Raw genomic sequence first — 18,796 nt, 5'->3', positions numbered from 1 at the left:
GCTGTAAAACATGTATACTTTCCCAGAAAATAGCATAATAGCATATAGCTTTTCATAAATCTCAAATCATCAATCTTTCTTAAAAACCAGAAAGTATGCCATGTTAAAAACTTTCAAAAACAGAATGAATGATGCATCAATGTAACAGGTGAAATAATGAATTAACCGGAGACCCTGCAGTTGGTCCTGTACGGTTAATTCTATAGCTCAACATCCAATCCAACCGGAGTCACCTCGGTGGCTTGTACGGCACTACACTGCATATAAGTCGGAACTACCTGAAGTAGTCTGTACGACAAGAATGGTGTAATAATACGCTCTAATGCTTCTCTCATCAATCATCTGTGTACACAATCTAAGGTCACCTATCAGTCGGAACCCTCTCATGGTCTGTACGACATGTCGGAACCCTCTCATGGTCTGTACGACATGCACCTACTTGGATCCAAGGTGAGCGTGCAGTGCGAGGTGAATAATATAAGCACTAACACCATGATTGCAGGTTATGAGCTATCAACATAATACACATCAACAATGCACATGAATAACATAAACTCACCTGATACTCACCTGTGCGTCCACAGTACCAATTCACATATATATATATATATATGCATCCATTATCACATCATATAACGCATATCATTCATATCATGCATGCATGGCATTTTAGAAACATACTTTCATAAAAACTCAATTTCTGGGAATTTCAATAGCATATAGGTATAAATAGAAAATACTACCCACTCACTGATAAGTCGAAGGGTCGTAACCCCCGTGACGTCCCTGGATGCGCTCGTCCTCGGGATTGGTATCACTTATATGCGAAATAACTATAAAAACGTTATTTTAAAGCATATAACCAACAATTCGTAATAACTTCTCATACGGTGCTCTATTTGGGTATATGAATATACCACAGTGACCTACTCGACGTCACGGACGTCGACAAATTTTTAGAATAATTTTTTAGTGTCGCACGCGACGTGGGTGGCACGGACCTACGCGCCCCCACGCACGTCTTCTTCCTCAACCAATCGCCGGACTGGTTTTTTCGGTGGCCGGAATCTGGGCAATTTTCAAACGCCTTGTTCTCCTTCGTTTCTCAACCATTTTCTTCGTATTTTATATCAAAATGAAGCCCTAAACATGTAGTTTCACACTATACTACTTTAAGGCTCTAAAAATCACGAAATCTCACGGGAAAAATTCCAAGAAAATTGGCCAAAGTCGAACCCAGTGATCCCGACGTCCAAAACCTTCAAACGAAGCACTCCGAGCTTCCTTGGGACCTCACTAAGCTCACTACAAGCTTGGAATTCCCTGAAAATCGACATATTAAGATTGCATGAATAGTTCCAAACTTGGACCTCGAGTTTTCAACGTGAAAACGAAGGATTTCTTACCTGAAATGAGTGTGGTTGAGTTCGTAGAGTCCTCACGAGTACGATGGTGCCTTCAAAATCCTCGATCCACGAAGTTTCAGGGGTTTTTGGCGTTGGTCCGTACGGTTCGAGAGTGAGAGAGAGGGAGACTGAACAGAGGGGAAGAGAGAGAGAGGCACGGGGAAGATGGAAGGAACAGGTCCTGTACGTGTGTGTTGTGTGGTCCATTCCAATAATCACCATCCAAAATCCTTTCAACTTTAATCCCTAACCACACAAACATACATACCTATTTAATTTATTTTCCAAAAGTTTAGGAAATAGGAAATATTCAAAACATGTCACACACACTTACCTTATTAACGTCAAGGGTACTTTCGTCCTTTCACGTCCTTAATAAGAAAATCTCGGAACGAGCTGTGACAATGTACCCATGTATAGCTGTTGGGAAAGCAAAAAAAATAATAAAAAAATATGATTAAAACAGGGTCACGTCGTTTGTGGCACAACTAACAATAAAAATTTATATCTTCTTAATTTTTTAAACCCATTAATAGTTGTTGGGAAAACAAAAAAAATATTAAAAAATTGTGATTAAAACAAGGCCAGTTTGTGGCACAACTAACAATAAAAATTTATGCTTTCTTTATTTTTTCAACCCAGGTATAGCAGGTGGGAAGGCAGAAAAAAATATTAAAAAATGTGATACACAGTGAATTTAACGGGCCTCTCTCATACCACGTGTTAGTCATCGTGAGATTTGCTTCTCACCCTATATCCATCCTGCTTTTTGTTCCGTTTCCCATACCCATTTCTGCTTTTATATAGTTTTCTGATACTAAAACTCAAACGCCCGTTTGCTATTCACGGACAGTGGAGTGGCGAAAATGCCCTCTGTTTGGTTTGTTTCTAGCCGTGTTTTGCCTTGATTGAATAGTAAAAAGCCGGTTTTACCCTCATTTCCCATGCTTTCATCGTCTCTGTTCTCGAACCTGTACACCAGCGGTGTAATGGCTTAAATGCCCCTTTGTGTCTTCTTTGTTTTCCTTTTCTTTTTCGTTATTCTCTGTTTCTCGGTACAGTGGAAGGACGAGATTGTCCCATCCACGTGTTGATGATCATCGATTGGTTCTTTTGCCTTCTCTGTTTATCTTTTCTTTTCGTCTTTTAATTCCCGTTTAGTCTTCTCTGTCTCTCTCAAACCTTTTTTTCTTTCACTTTCCGTTTTTTGCTTTCCCTTTGGTCTTCTCTGTACCTCGCAAACCTTTTTTTCTTTCACTCTCCGTTTTATGCTTTCGTTGTTAAGGAACCTGTGTGTTTTCAATGGTGTTTATATTTTGTGATGTTATTTTTACATCTTCTGGTCATGCTGCCAAGTATACTTTGAGTTGAGACCTACAATCTTTTTCGATTGGCATACAACCGAACTTCTGGTAAGCCTTTTTATCTCCGTGTGGCCCATTTCTTTATTTATTCTTCTTCTTATTTCAGTGTTCGATTTATAGATAAACTTTATGTTTAAATTTTCTTTTTTGACTGCAGATTTTGTCTCGACAATCAGATGCTACATGTCACCGTCTCACCTCATTCTTCTACGCTTTTAGCAACTGCCAGCATTCCAATTTCCTCTTTTGTTCAAGTATATCTATTGAAACATTTAGTTTTTAATATATTAACCATTTTGCAATATCTATATTCTGTTAGTTTTCTTACTGCCTACCTTTTTCTTCCTATTTTTTTCATTTTCCATCCATTTCTATTTGACTTATATACAACCCATAATCCTCAGTTTCTAATCTTTCATTGCATATATCTGATTACCCAATGTATATCCAACCGGTTTAATCTTTAAAGTGTTTAATGTTAACTCCAACATTTTATTTTCATTCTGTAACCGTTTTGATTTTACTTTTGGCTTCCAATCTGCATTCATTCACAATAAGTTTTTGTAACAACTTTATCTCAACCACTTTCTTGAAAGGTTCCCTTTGGAGACATTAAATGCTAATTTTTCTCAAGTGGATGCATTAGGAGCATACTTAATTACTGTTGAAACATATAAAACCTTTAACCATACCATAAGTATCATGTTAGACAATAAATGTTTATGAAGATTGAAATCACATAATCTTTCATATAGTTTTCAATCCCGCAGCAACGCGCAGGTACAAATCCTAGTCTTTTATATTGTTGGACGAAAACAAAATACTATCATCAACAATCACATAAACAAGCCATCCTCTTACATCATGATGACTATAGTTCATCATTGTAGAAGGAAACGAGTGATTCAACAGTTGAATAAGATGAATAATGTCAGTTGCAAAAAAAGAACACGCCAAGGTGCATGACTTGATCGATTGAGAAACAATGTCACTTAGGGTTTTAGATTAAAACCATTTGATGCTGAGTTGGTATGACCGATTTATCAAAATTAATCTTTTATGTTTTTTCACTTTGGAGAATGATTTACATGACACAAGTATACTGCTTCAGTGTCGTTCTGTGCCAATATAATAAAGACATGTGTAAATTTATCTACTTGTCCATATTTCACCGACACAGATATCACGTAGTGCGATATATGTCATGTAAGTTTTCCTCCTTCGAAGTTCCCACAATTTAAAAGTTTTCAGAAATAACGGCTATCCTTCAAACCCCGCCAAGAAGAAGACGGAGGAGGAAGAAAATTTGTCTATTGAGTAATGAGTTGCAACGGCTATTTTCTCAGCGCCGTCTGATCCCCTGAAACCATTAAAAATGGCTGCATCTCTCGCGCACAATCACAGCTCTTACCTCTACAACTCCACCTCCTCGCCACTGAGCCTTTTACGAAAACGAGCCGCTGAGCCCAAAGCAAACCAAAGCTCCGACCAGCCGAAGTTTCCTAAATTGGTTCGTGGAATCCGAAAACTTTCGAAGAATCCGAGCACCTGGATTAAACCCCTCAACAACTATGCGCTCAAACAGGCTCTTCGGGAGTATGTTGAATCTGGATCCATGGAGGATGCACTCTGGGTGTTCGAGAAAATGTCCCATTCAGATACGTATTACTGGAATGTTATGATTAGAGGTCTCGCTGATAATGGGTTGTTCCGGGAGGCGATTGATTTTTATCATAGTATGCAAAGGGAAGGTGTTCGAGCTGATAATTATACCTACACATTTGTGATCAAGGCTTGTGGTAGGTTGTTATCGTTGGATGTAGGGCAAAAGGTTCATGGGAAGTTGTCTAAGGTCGGTTTGGATTTGCATGTTTATGTCGGTAACTCGCTTTGTGCTGCGTATGCGAAACTTGGTTGTATAGAGTATGCAGAGAGAGTGTTTGATGAAATGCCTGTTAAATACTTGGTTTCTTGCAATTCTATGATTGGCGGGTATGCTGCTGTTGGGGATTGTTGGAGGGCGATGGTTTGTTTTCAGGAAATGCAGGTGCTTGGGATGAAGCCTGATATATTCAGTATGATTGGCAGTCTTAATGCTTGTGCTATTGAGTGCTTTCTCCAACCCGGGAAAGAAATCCATTGCCAGGTGCTGAAATGTATGCTTGAATCAGATGTCATGGTGCAGACCTCGCTTATTGATATGTACCACAAATGTGGTAGAGTGGAACATGCAGAGAGGTTGTTTGATGAGATTTGCACCAAGAATGTTGTGGTTTGGAATGCCATGATACGTGGGTATACTCAAAATGCTCGTCTGCTTGAGTCACTTTCTTGCTAGAAAAAAATGCAAGAGGCAGATAAGTTGATTCCTGATTCTATCACAATGATCAATTCTCTTCCCTCTTGCACACAACTAGGAGCCCTATTGGAAGGTAAATCAATCCATGGCTATGCCATTAGACGAGGTTTTCTCCCTCATATTTTATTGGAAACTGCACTGATCTATATGTATGGTGCCTGCGGCAGGATAAATTTGGCAGAATGTATATTTGGTCAGCTAATTGAAAAGAACTTGATGTCATGGAATAGCATGATTTCTGCATATGTACAAAGTGGACAGAACCGGGAAGCCTTGGAACTATTTTGGAATCTCTTGAATGAACCGCTTCCGCTTGAACCGGATGCAAAATGTGGGTATCTGGAGACGGCACAAGAAGTTTTTGATAGGATGATATTCAGGGATGTCAGTTCGTGGAACACTATAATTATGGCTTATGCAATACATGGGTTTGGGAGAATATCCATCGAGTTTTTCTCCAAAATGAGAGACAATGGCATTCAACCTAACGAGAGAACATTTGTTTCCCTGTTAACGGCGTGTAGTGTTTCTGGCATGGTTGATGAGGGTTGGAAATACTATGACTCGATGAAAAGAGACTATGGTATTGGTCCTGGAATAGAGCACTCTGGTTGTATGATCGATCTTCTTGGTCGAACAGGTAATCTTGACAGTGCCAAGATTTTTATGGATGAAATGTCACTGCTTCCCACAGCCAGAATTTGGGGGTCATTACTGACAGCTAGTAGAAACAACAGAAATATAGAGTTCGCTGAACTTGCTGCTGAGCATATTTTATCCTTGGAACATGATAATACCGGGTGTTATGTCTTGCTTGCTAATATGTACGCTGAAGCTGGGAGGTGGGAAGATGTAGAACGGCTTAAATATCATATGAAGCAATGAGGACTCCGGAAAACTGTCGCGTGCAGTTTTGATGAGACCAAATGTAGGTCTTACAGATACATCAACCAAGATACGACCCATGTTGAAACCTACATGATTTATGCTGTTTTATATTTGATTCTGAGGAAGATAGGGGAAGACAAATACGTCACCAAGTTCAGACCGTTGGATTTGAAGGGAAAGAGAGCAAATTCCGCAGAGAGTCACGGTGTAAGATTGGCAATTTGTTTTGGTTTGATCTCTACGGAAATCAGACGCCCCGTTGTTGTTAGGAAAAACACTAGAATCTGTGAAGACTGTCATAGTGCTGCAAAGAAGATTTCAGAAATCACCAAGAGAGAGAATTGTTGGAGATTCAAAGGTCTTTCACCACTTCATTGACGGCAATTGCTCTTGTCGCGATTACTGGTGAGACTAGTTTTGTAGAAATATGGTGTACATACACATTTATATTGCACAACTGTGGCTAAACATCTAGACCTCCTTTGGTGCTTAGGATGGATTGAGTTGAATAACTCACTAAATCCTATGTTAGTTGATAGAAGCAATGAAAGAAACTTATCTTTTGTGTGTGTAAATTTCACGCCATCTGGTCTAATTTGCTTTGAGGTGATGTAATTCAAATAGGGAATTCATTTACCAAACGCATTTAACATAAATAAGTTACTTTTTTTTTTTTTTTTATAAGTACCGCAACAACGCCAAACCAGCCCTTAAGTATCTGGATTGTTGCAATATATATAAACAGATCTCGTAGTATGGACAATGTATATATATAATGCAGTCCAGGTAGCAACACAGAAGACAGCTAAGCACGCAACTTCCACCCCCATTAAACTATTTAAACCGATTATAAAGTTGACTTTCATTACACAGGAGATCATCGACTTTGTGCATAAAATTAATCAACTACTAATTAGATCTTGTGCTAGGCAATCTCTCTCTCTCTCAACTCCATCATGGTTTCCGGAGTGCGACTCAATCCTCTTGTTAATTAAATCTAGTAACCCTCTAAGTATTTCCTCATTAAGGCAATTAATCTCTCTGCGAGCAAATATTTTCTTGAACCACCAAATGAGATTGGCCATCTATAATTCTTGTTCGAAGTTGAAGCTTCTTGCAATTGCCGATACAATCTTTGCTTTAATGATTGTGATAATGAGATTTAGGTATCATTTGGTATGCAAACGGGACAGGACGGAATGAAATGGGACAGGACGGGACGGGACGGAACGGAGAGGGAGCAAAGATGCCCTCGGATGGAAACAAGGAGAAAGAAGAAGGAGACGGACAGGTTATAATTTTGTGTTCCATGGATGTGGAACGAGTCGTTCTAAGGGGTGAGGCGGAATGAAAATTCATCCAAAATTCGTCCCGTGGAACAACATGTTCCACCCGTTTTAGGCTCACCAAACGTGGGACGGAACGCCTCATCCCAGTAGGACGGGACGGGATGGGATGGAATGGAGAGGGAGCAAAGATGCCCTCGGATGGAAACAAGGAGAAAGAAGAAGGAGACAGAGAGGTTATAATTTTGTGTTCCATGGATGTGGAACGAGTCGTTCCAAGGGGTGAGGCAGAACGAAAATTCACCCAAAATTCGTCCCGTGGAACAACATGTTCCACCCGTTTTAGGCGCACCAAAAGTGGGATGGAACGCCTCATCCCACTCCGTTTCGTCCCGTCCCACATACCAAATGGTACCTATAAAGAAAAAAAAAATGCTTTGAGCAATACTTTACTAATAATGGAGAGGAGAAGTATCAATGAGGAGTATGTTGCTTTTTCAGCTAATCTTGGTGATTTTTCATGTAGTGATGCTATAACTATTAGATTTCCAATCCAACAGGTAAAATGGTGGATTGTCCATGGCGCTTCCACTCCAACTCTTCAAGATTTGCCTTTGAAGCTTCTTGGACAACCTTGTTCCTCCTCATGTTGTGAAAGAAATTGGTCAACGTTTGATTTCATTATTTAGGGGGAATAAGATAGCACCACAAAGAGCCAAAGATTTGGTATATGTTCATAATAATGTTCGTCTTCTATTTAGGAGGACCAACCTTTATAAAAAATGGTCAAATCAAAATATGAGATGTGGGTAGGGATGGATTTGATTCTTTGAGTATGCATGCGGGTGTGCTCGAAATTGCAAACCTTTCACTTGATGAATCGGAACTGGAGGCTGTGATCATTACTAATGACGACGATGAAGTTCAAGAGGAAATTTAAAGAGTGATTTGAAGATCATTGAGACTTGAATCGTGTGTTGTTTTAATTATTATGTTTGTGTTTTAATTATCATGTAGGGTGATTTGTTCGAAAATAATTATTATGTATGATGAATGAATTTGATGAATATGAGTACTTTGTTATATTATGAATAGGAAATATGGTTTTTAATATATGCAATATTTATTATATTTTAATTGCCGTGTCCTTATTTTTGAGTTTTCCGATTGCCATATCCGTGTCCATGTCATGCAACCTAGGTTGTCACTTGTCTCACCTGCACTCAAACTATTGAGGAGCTTACAGTCCTTACTAGAGCTCTCCGTGCTACGTTGTCTTGAAGCAAATGGCTGTACGTCACTGAAGACATTGTCAAGTTCAAGAAATTCACTCACACAAGCATGAGATCAATATGAATCGTTCCTAGAGCATTTTTATTTTTCTGCCCAGATTTGGATGAAAATGCAGGGATGAACATAATGGCTGCACAGTTAAGAATTATGAGAGTGGCAACTGCTCCATCAATTTTTAATGAAGAGGTAACAATTGATCAAGCACGTAGTAAAAGTGAATGTAATAATTAATGTAAGGAAACACTAGGACATCAGGTTCCTCATTTTCAATCCCATTAAACCCCGTTATTCAAATTAAACCCCGTTATTCTGGAATAATTAATGTAAGAAAACACTAGGACATCAGGTTCTTCATTTTCAATCCCATTAAACCCCGTTATTTTCAATCCCAAAACTAATCTTAGCGAAAGCCAAAACCAGTTATCCTTTGCATTTTTTATTTATTTTTTAAGGTTAATCTCAATTTATTATCCTAAAGTTTATTAGTTTTCAACATTTGGTACATGAAATTTTTTTCATCCCAAAGTGGTACATATAAAGTTATAATTTTGGAACACTTTCATACATCCTTTAAGGTTGCTGTTAAATTTACCGTTAACTGATGACGTGACATCTACGTGGATAATGACTTCACGCCACATAGATATTAAAAAGTAGATTAAAAATAAAAAATAAATAAAAAATAAAACTTATCCAAAAAAATTTTGGGCGTATCAAATTCGCAAGCCGCCGATGCCGTAGCTTCTCCACACCCTAAGCTTCCTCCTGCAAAACCAAAACCCACAAATCATGCATAGACCCAATTCGCAAAACGATTGAAAGCCCACCAAAAAATACCAAAAACCCAAATGAAGCAACAACACAAAAGCCAAGCTCACCGCAAACTGCTTGGGATCAGGCCACGCCATCTTGGTGAACTTCTTGACGGCGATCCAACAGCGGTTCTGCAGCCGGCCCTGGTAAACAAGATTAGGGGCCTTCTCGCCGCTCTCCGATACTATGTAGTCAGAGCTGAAGTTGTTGGTGGCGGCTTTGAGGTCGGTGAAGGAGAATTCGGAGAAGGGTGGGGCTCCGCCGGTTTCCAGGTCGGATTCGGAGGTGGGATTCGTGTGGTGGGTCGTGGTCCGGCTGTTGTGAGCTAGATGCTGGGTTTGGATTTTCTCTGGTTGTTGGTTCTCTGAAACTTTGGATTCACAGCAACCCATGAATTGGTTTTCTGTTGGGGTTTGAAAATTCAGTGAGTTTTTGAGCTTCTTGGAGTCGAAAAGATGGAAGCTTTTTAGAAGACAACCATGAGCTAGTTCCTTGTTGCTTCTGCTTTGAGTGCCTGGTGGGTTAGAAGAAGAAGAGAGAGAGAGAGAGGTTCTTAGCTGTTTAATGTTAGAGGTTATGGAAATTAAAGCATTTTCTAGTTGCTACAGTTTAATGTTAGAGGAGAGAGATGTGGGGGAGAGAGAGAGAGAGAGAGAGAGAGAGAGAGAGAGAGAGAGATGTTAGGGAATGACTTAGGTTAGTGCCAGGTGTCATTAGTAGAGTAAAGAATATGGAGTTAGTTATAAGGTGGTTGTATTTATATATAAGTAAGGGATGTAAACAGATTGAGACTGATATCTTGGAATATACATAACATTCTTTTACTCTCTCTCTACTTCCTCTCTCTACATTTTCTCTCTGTACTTTCCTTCATTACTATTGACATGGTATCTTCGCCGGCAAAGGGTAACACCTTCGTCGGTTCCTGATCTCTGTGCTTCCGCTCGTCTTGTTTGTGCTTTCATCTTGGTAATAGTTGTTCTCGTTTCGTTGAGGATCTCAGTCGGTGGCTGAAACCCTAGAAAATTTGGGGCTTTTTCGTCTGTCGGTCGGTGATTGTTCTTCTTGAAATTCCTTCGTTAATTGTTGATGTCGTGTGTTTCTTGAAGGCATTGTGGTGTAGTTTTATCGTCATTTTGTCTCGCTCATTTGCAATTGTTGCTGCAGTTGGATTGTCGAGATTTTCTTGATATTATCTCGATTGGAGTTTATTGCGTTGCTTGATCTGGTTTCTTGATGTGCCTCTTGCTTCCATACGTATTGTTGTTCGTCTGTGGAGAATTCTGTTGACAAATTGTGTGTTTTGGTTGTTTTCTGAGTCTTGACGATACGTTGATCTTTTACAGTTCTCGTCATGGTTACAGTTGCTCAATTAGCACTTACTCAGTCACCAATTTCTTCGCTGATTCCTAGTGTTGGTAACACTGTCACTGTCAAATTGGATGATTCCAATTATGTTACCTGGAATTTTCAAATGGGACTTTTATTAGAGGGAAATGGAATTTTTGGTTTTGTGGATGGATCCATTCCTTGCCCAGATAAATATCATGATTCTGATTCTGAGGACGAAACTGTTACTAATTCACATCATATTACTGATGATTACAAAGTAGGGAAGATTCATGATAAAGCTCTCATGACTCTCATCACTGCTACATTGTCCAATGCTGCTCTGTCCTGTGTTATTGGTTGTCAAAGTTCACATGAAATGTGGAATAATCTGAGGGAACGGTTTTCTAACATGACTAGAACCAGTATTGTTCAAATGAAGATTGACCTGCAGAACATAAAGAAAGGGTCAGAGTCTATTGATTTGTATCTGCAGCAAATCAAGGACTGTAGGGATCAACTTGCTGCTGTTGGAGTGTTTATTTCAGATGAGGATATTGTAATTATTGCTCTTAAAGGTCTTCCACATGAGTTTAATACTATCAAGGCAGTTATAAGGGGCAGCGAGAATCTTGTGTCTTTAAAAGAATTGCGCTCCCAATTGAAAGCTGAAGAGGCTACTTTGGACGAAGTTATTAAACAGGCTCCTATAATGTCTGCTATGTATGCTTCTAATTCAGTCTATGATGCTGGGGGATCATCTGGTGGTGCCGCACATAATGCATCTCAGCATTTTTTCAATGGTTCTCATTTTCCGATCTCTTCAACCCCAGTGTTTCAACAAATGCCATTTCCTAATCAAATGTTCCAGATGAATAGTCATCTTGCTTGTGTATCTCAGGGTGGTTCAGGGACTTATAACAATTTCAGGGGGAATAACTTCAAACCAAAGGGGAAAGGCAAGAAATTTTATAATAATTTTCAGCAACCTCAACAAACTGGTGCTTCATTTCCACAGCAGTCTTCATCAAATAATTTTCATCAGGGCTCTTCTTTTCAATCTCTCCATTCTCCTCTGCCTACTGAGCAAGTGTATCAACCGTTGTAGATTTGTCAAATATGTAATAGGAAAGGTCATAATGCTCTTCATTGTTTTCAAAAAGGGTGTCAAATTTGCAATCGGAAAGGGCATACTGCTGCCACTTGTTTTGATCGAAATAGTGGTTTTTCTTAGATGGTGCCTCCCCAGTTTTCTTCATCATCACAAGGGTTCTCTCCACAGCAATTTCAACCCTCTCAACAGGCTACTTTTCCTGCACCATTTCCACCTGCCCATATGGTTCATCCTCCTCAGTTTCATCCTATAATGATGAGCTCTCAAAATCATTCTCCGGTTGCTATGACTGCACGGTATACTTCTTCTCCCTCTGCACCACAGCAAGAGTATTGGTTACTTGACTCAAGGGCCACACATCACATGACTTCTTATTTGTCTAACATTCAAATGGCTGCTCCTTACTCATCCTCTGATACTGTCACTGGTGCTAATGGAGAAGGTTTACATATTGCTCATATTGGGCATTCTACTCTTCCATTACAGTCTCATAATCTTTGTCTAAAATCTGTCTTACATGTACCTCAATTATCACAACATTTATTGTCCATGCATCAACTGTGCAAGGATAATAATTGTAGGTGTATTGTTGATGAGTCTTTTGTGTGCATACAGGACAAGGTCACTCAGGAAGTTCTGTATCGAGGATTGAGTAACAATGCTGTCTATCCTTTACCAGTCATGAAGTCTTCTCCTGTTTCTCCTACAACATATATTGGACAAAGAATAAATTCTGCACTCTGGTATTGCAGATTGGGTCATCCTGTTCCTTCAGTAATCAAGGCAGCTCTTTCCAAGGCTGATATTTCTTTTAAGTGTCTCAATTCTTCCTATACTTGTAAAGCTTGTTTACAAGGCAAATTTGCCAATCTACCTTTTCCTTCTTTGGCTTCAAAGTCTGTAGTTCCTTTTGAAGTCATTCATACTGATGTTTGGGGTCCGTCACCTAGTTTGTCTATTGAAGGATATCGGTATTATGTGTCCTTTATTGATGAATGTACAAGGTACACATGGATATTTCCTATCATGAATAAAGCTGCTGTTTTTGGTCTGTTTGTCCAATTTCAAGCTTTTGTGCAAAATTTCTTTAATGTTCATATCAGAATATTGCAAAGTGATGGTGGTGGAGAGTATATTGTGATTAATTTTCAGAATTTTCTTAAGGACAAAGGTATTTTGCATCATAATTCTTGCCCTTACACTCCTCAACAAAATGGGCTCGTAGAAAGGAAAAATCGGCATATTACCGAGACAGCTATCACTCTTCTTCAACAAGCTTGTCTTCCTCCTCAGTTTTGGTACCATGCATGTGCCACAGCAGTATATCTTATTAATAGAATGCCTACACCGGTCTTGTCTATGAAGTCTCCCTTTGAAATGTTATATCATTCTTCACCCAAACTATATCACTTGAAGATTTTTAGTTGTGCTTGTTATCCGTCATTGAAGCCTTATAGATCTCATAAGCTTGCACCAAAGACTAGTGAATGCATATTTCTAGGATATGCTGCTCAGTATAAAGGGTTTATCTGCTTTAATCCTAAAGACAATAAACTAATTGTCTCTCGACATGTTCTATTTGATGAAAGTCATTTTCCTGCGACTCATATGGCTAGTCATTTTGACTATAGTTCCAAGGTGGCTTCCATATCTTCCACCGTACCCTTCAATACTTTTCATCATCCTCCTTTAGCATCTATACCGTTTCCATAAGTGTTCTCCAGGGATTCAAGTTCTCAGCATAGTCCTCCCGTATGTTCTTCAGCACCAAGTGAGTTTGTTTCTTCTGGTATCATTCCCTCACTACCAGGGGATATTTCCATGGATCACATGTCCAGTGCAGCTATTTCTGGTCCCGTCATGTCTGAGTTACATCCTGATACTCATCTGTCTCAAGTTTCTGAGTTGCAACCCGTTTCTGTTGCTGCTGTTAACTCTCATCCTATGCAGACTCGATCCAAGTCGGGCATTTTTAAGAAAAAGCAGGCCTTTTCTGTTGACGTTCAATCTGGTGCTCAAGAACCTCAATTCTACTCTGCAGCATGTAAATTGTCAGAGTGGCGAGGAGCAATGCAGGAAGAAATTGATGCTCTTCTTCAGCAGAAAACTTGGACCTTGGTTCCCCTTCCTCCCGATAAGAACTTAGTTGGGTGTAAATGGATTTATAAGATAAAAAAACATCCTGATGGTACTGTTGCTCGGTACAAAGCCAGGTTAGTGGCTAAGGGATTTTCACAAGAAGCTGGGTTAGATTATTATGAGACTTTTAGTCCTGTGGTTAAACCTACCACAGTGAGACTTCTCATTTCTTTAGCTGCTTCTAATGGCTGGAAACTCAAACAATTGGATGTAAAAAATGATTTTTTACATGGCTTTCTTGACGAGGAAGTCTATATGGCTCAACCTCAGGGTTTTGTAGATCCTCTTCATCCCACACATGTGTGTAAACTCCAACGATCTCTATATGGGTTGAAGCAGGCTCCCTGAGCCTAGAATGATCGTTTTACCAAATTTCTTCTCACTTTGGGCTTCAAATCCTCTTATGCTGATCCATCATTGTTTGTCAAGTATGAGAATCAATCTATTGTTGTTCTTTTGTTGTATGTGGACGACATTATTCTTACAGGCAATAGTGTTGCTGGGGTTCAAAGTGTGATACAACAGTTGACTGCAGAGTTTGATATGAAAGATCTTGGTCTTCTGCATTATTTTCTTGGTTTACAGATTGAGTATCGTTCCAGTGGTATTTTTGTTCATCAATCCAAGTATATCATGGATTTGTTACACAAGGCAGACATGTTCCATTGCAAGCCGTGCCTTACTCCATGCTATCCTAATCACAAGCTGTTGACTCATGGCAGTCCCTCATTCTCAGATCCTTTCAAATATCGGAGTATCGTTGGGGCTCTTCAATATCTAACCTTTACTCGACCTGACATAGCCTATTCCGTGAATCAGGTTTGTCAGTTTATGCATGCTCCTCTTGAAGATCATTTCATTGCTGTTAAACGGATCTTACGATATCTCCGTGGCACTATGCATCTTGGTATCCATTTTACACATGGTTCTCTTGACATTAAAGCATATACTGGCGCTGATTGGGCTGGAGACCCCAATGACCGACGATCCACCACTGGTTTTATTGTGTTTTTGGGTTCTAATCCTATTTCTTGGAGTTCCAAGAAACAACATACAGTGAGTCGCTCGTCTACTGAAGCCGAATATCGTGCTATGGCCACCACTACTGCTGAAATAGTATGGATTCAACAGCTGTTACTGGATTTGCATATTTCATGTCAATCTGTACCCCTTCTTCATTGTGATAATCTTTCTGCTATGGCATTGGCTACTAATCCTATCCTTCATTCCAAAGCCAAACACATCAAGATAGATTGCCATTTTGTTCGTGAACGAGTTCAACAAGGGACAATCATGCTTCAGTTTGTCTCTACCACGGAACAGTGTGCTGATGTGCTCACCAAAGGTTTATGTTCCTCTCAGTTTCAGGTTCATTGTTCCAATTTTATGTTGGGTTCTTCCCTTCATAAGATTGAGGGGGAATGTTAGGGAATGACTTAGGTTAGTGCCAGGTGTCATTAGTAGAGTAGAGAATATGGAGTTAGTTATAAGGTGGTTGTATTTATATATAAGTAAGGGATGTAAACAGATTAAGACTGATATCTTGGAATATACATAACATTCTTTTACTCTCTCTCTACTTCCTCTCTCTACATTTTCTCTATGTACTTTCCTTCATTACTGTTGACAAGAGAGTGGGTGGTGTCGAAGGAGGGGGAAGGGTGGGTGCAGAGGAGAGAAGATAGAGTGGTCGGAAGGGATGAGGGAGAAGACGTCCAAATTTTATTTTTTTATTTTTTTAGCTCAATCATTGTTTATTTGGATGCTAAGTCATCAATTAACAGTAAATTTAATAATAATTTTGACAGATATATGATTCCAAAATTATGACTTTACGTATCATTGTGAAATGAAAAACACTTAATGTATCAAATATTAAAAATTAAAAGATTTTAAAGTAATAAACTGAAATTAATCCTATTTTTTTAATGAGAAAGGGGAATTGACGTCTTCTATCGGATCATGTCACGTGTGTGCTAAAAAAATAATACATATTTGTGTGGTATAGTGCGTTTCCACTTGGAGATGGAGCAAATTGATATTGCTCCTCTGCATTTTATATACTTGTAACTGAGCCTGTTTTGAGTTCAACGTTATGGATCTCGATCCTCTCCTCGTAGTCAAATACGAATTAAAGGTAATAAAGCGTGGGATCCGCCTGTTGTATGCCCAATGTCGAGACCATCAGGTTGGGAGGAACAACAAGTTGAAGCAGTCAAAGAAAATGATTGGCTAAATTGGATTAATGGTCTCCGTGATGAAAGAGTAATCGAAATATAGTCTCCGTGGTGAAAAAATTCGGCTTTAAACTCTCGTGGTGAACTTCATTAGGATTTAAGCCTAAAATTAACATTTATGTGAACTCTCTGTTAACCCAAAATTAACAATCTCACCCTTCCCCCAAAGATTTCATTGGATTTTAAAACCACGAAGTCTGCTGCGTTCAATCTCAATTTGTCCTACATTTTTCTCACTGGCGTTGTATTTGAATAGCTGCAACCTCAATCTTTTGATCAGAAAAGCAAAAGAAGAAAGAAAAATTGTGTGGACGTTGAGATTGAGAGTGCAATCAAAGCAGCAACATTCTTACCATCAAATAAATGGCACCAAAAAAATCCAAATCCAAATCCATCTCCCATCCAAAAGAGAACCCCATTTTCATGTTTCTTCAATCTCCATAGATGCATCCAACAGAAGAAACCCATTTCCCTGTAAATGAATACCACTACGTATTTTGGATTTTCATCGCCAATTTTCTCCTCCTATTGTTTATAATTGTAATATTCATTTTCGTTTTTCTTTTAGCGAGCAGAAAATCACAATCCTTGTGTAATATGACAACTAAAGGATCTTCTTTGAAATCATTTTTTCTCAAATTGGCATATTTAGGGAATTCACTGATTAATGGACAAAATATCTTTGAACGGAATCAAAGCATGGATCAACGAATTCATAGCCTTGGATGAATGAGTTTTTTTTCTTTCTCTTTTGGTTATGAAGGTTGAATGGGTTAACAAACAAATGAGGAAGATATTAATTTTGAGCTTAAATCCTAACGGAGTTCACCACGAGGGTTTAAATCTAATTTTTTTCACCACGGGAGCTATCTTCCGATTACTCTCTCACCACGGGGACCATTAATCCAATTTAACCAAAATGATTAGAAATTAAAAATAAAGAATTTGAGCTGAGATGTTTATAAGCCTTGTAGCCGAGGGATTTTTTTTCCTAGTAACCGGTATTAAAGGGATACTTCACGTCATAAAATAAGTGGAGACATATGAATAAATATATTATTTTCTCACATGTAGAGTATCCGTTTAAATACCCGGTACTTCGAAAAATCTGTCATGACCAAGAGATTCCTAGTTTTAGTCATTGATGTTGTAAAGCTTTGGGTCTCCAAGTAATTTACCGAACTTTTGTGTTGGTGTGCAAGTTGGGGGTTATTTGTTTAACATTACAAAATATTTTAAATATTAGGATTACTTTTATTAACATTTTGTGCTTTGAAAGATAAATCAACAAAGAGATATTTTAGCAAAATTATTGACTTCAGCTGAAAAGGAGAATTATTTCAATTGAGTTATGCTAGAAGATATTCAAGACAAAATCATCATCGACTATATTAAAATTATTATTATATTTCTCGAACTAAATTGAATCTTTTGTTGTAAGCCTATTTTGGTAAGGGAAAAGAGAGAAGGTGCAACATAGGGAGAAATAGAGAAAAGAGAGTTGGAGGATTCATATGATGATGTTTTTCACCACTTTGTGTCTTTATTTACAATAAAATAGTGGGTTTACTTGCCCTACAAGTAATACAAGGTCCAATAGGAAAGATCTTGAACATAATAAAGAAAGTTGAAGTTCCACTATAAAATCAATTAGCAATATGAAGAGTAACTCAATTACTTATAAGCACATATAAGGTCCCTCCTTTCATCAATGTGGAATTCATTCTCAACACACTCCCTCACGTGTGATGAATTTTTAAGCCTAACACATGGACAACACAATGTGGTGACGTGGAGCATGTGTGGCTATTTGGCTTCATACGTCAAGCAACCTGCTCTGGTACAATGAAGAAGTTGAGATTCCACCATAAAACCAATTGGCAATATGGGGAGTAGCCCAACTACTTAAGGTTCTTCCTTCCATTAATGTGGGATTCATTCTCAACACATAATCCTAAACATAATCTACTAGGATTTACCCATCACAAATAATTAAATTAGAATTGCAAAACTTCCTCAAGTGTGTAAATACTCAAGTAGAGGGTGCATCAAGTCATTATGGATGATATAGAAGTAGTTAATGAAGTCATCTCTAGTTAGCACAATGACTAAACGCAATTCTCAAATAGGAAATTCATATAAGAAGTAAGTTTCACAAAACCGAGAGTTTTTCAGTGTGCCTAGAACACAGGATAGTACACCACATGTCACTATATAAGTAGTGGAGAATGTTAAAAAATTAACAACTTAAATACCTAAACGTTATGTATAATGACTAAATGTTTGTACTAATATAACAATACATGGTGTACCACTTATGTTCTAGACACAACAACAACAACAACAACAAAGCCTTTTCCCACTAAGTGGGGTCGGCTATATGAATCCTAGAACGCCATTGCGCTCGGTTTTGTGTCATGTCCTCCGTTAGATCCAAGTACTCTAAGTCTTTTCTTAGAGTCTCTTCCAAAGTTTTCCTAGGTCTTCCTCTACCCCTTCGGCCCTGAACCTCTGTCCAGTAGTGACATCTTCGAACCGGAGCGTCAGTAGGCCTTCTTTGCACATGTC

The 18,796-nt window shown here is 38.7% G+C and overlaps 1 protein-coding gene across 1 annotated transcript; it reads right to left on the bottom strand.

Annotated features, from left to right (window-relative positions):
* Window positions 1-9,188: 9,188 nt before the first annotated feature.
* LOC108174384 (serine/threonine-protein kinase BSK1-like) lies at window positions 9,189-9,935 on the bottom strand. Its single transcript, XM_017335120.3, has 2 exons — window positions 9,475-9,935; window positions 9,189-9,361 (listed from the first exon to the last, which is right to left on the bottom strand). The coding sequence occupies exons 1-2, from the start codon at window positions 9,799-9,801 to the stop codon at window positions 9,350-9,352; spliced, it is 339 nt and encodes a 112-aa protein (XP_017190609.2). The 5' UTR covers window positions 9,802-9,935; the 3' UTR covers window positions 9,189-9,349.
* Window positions 9,936-18,796: the final 8,861 nt, after the last annotated feature.

The sequence above is a fragment of the Malus domestica genome, chromosome 10 (genome assembly GCF_042453785.1).
Source record: "Malus domestica chromosome 10, GDT2T_hap1".
In the NCBI taxonomy this organism is placed as follows: domain Eukaryota; kingdom Viridiplantae; phylum Streptophyta; class Magnoliopsida; order Rosales; family Rosaceae; genus Malus; species Malus domestica.
The sequence above is the reverse complement of the archived record's forward strand: the minus strand, read 5'-3'. Positions and strand labels throughout refer to the sequence as shown.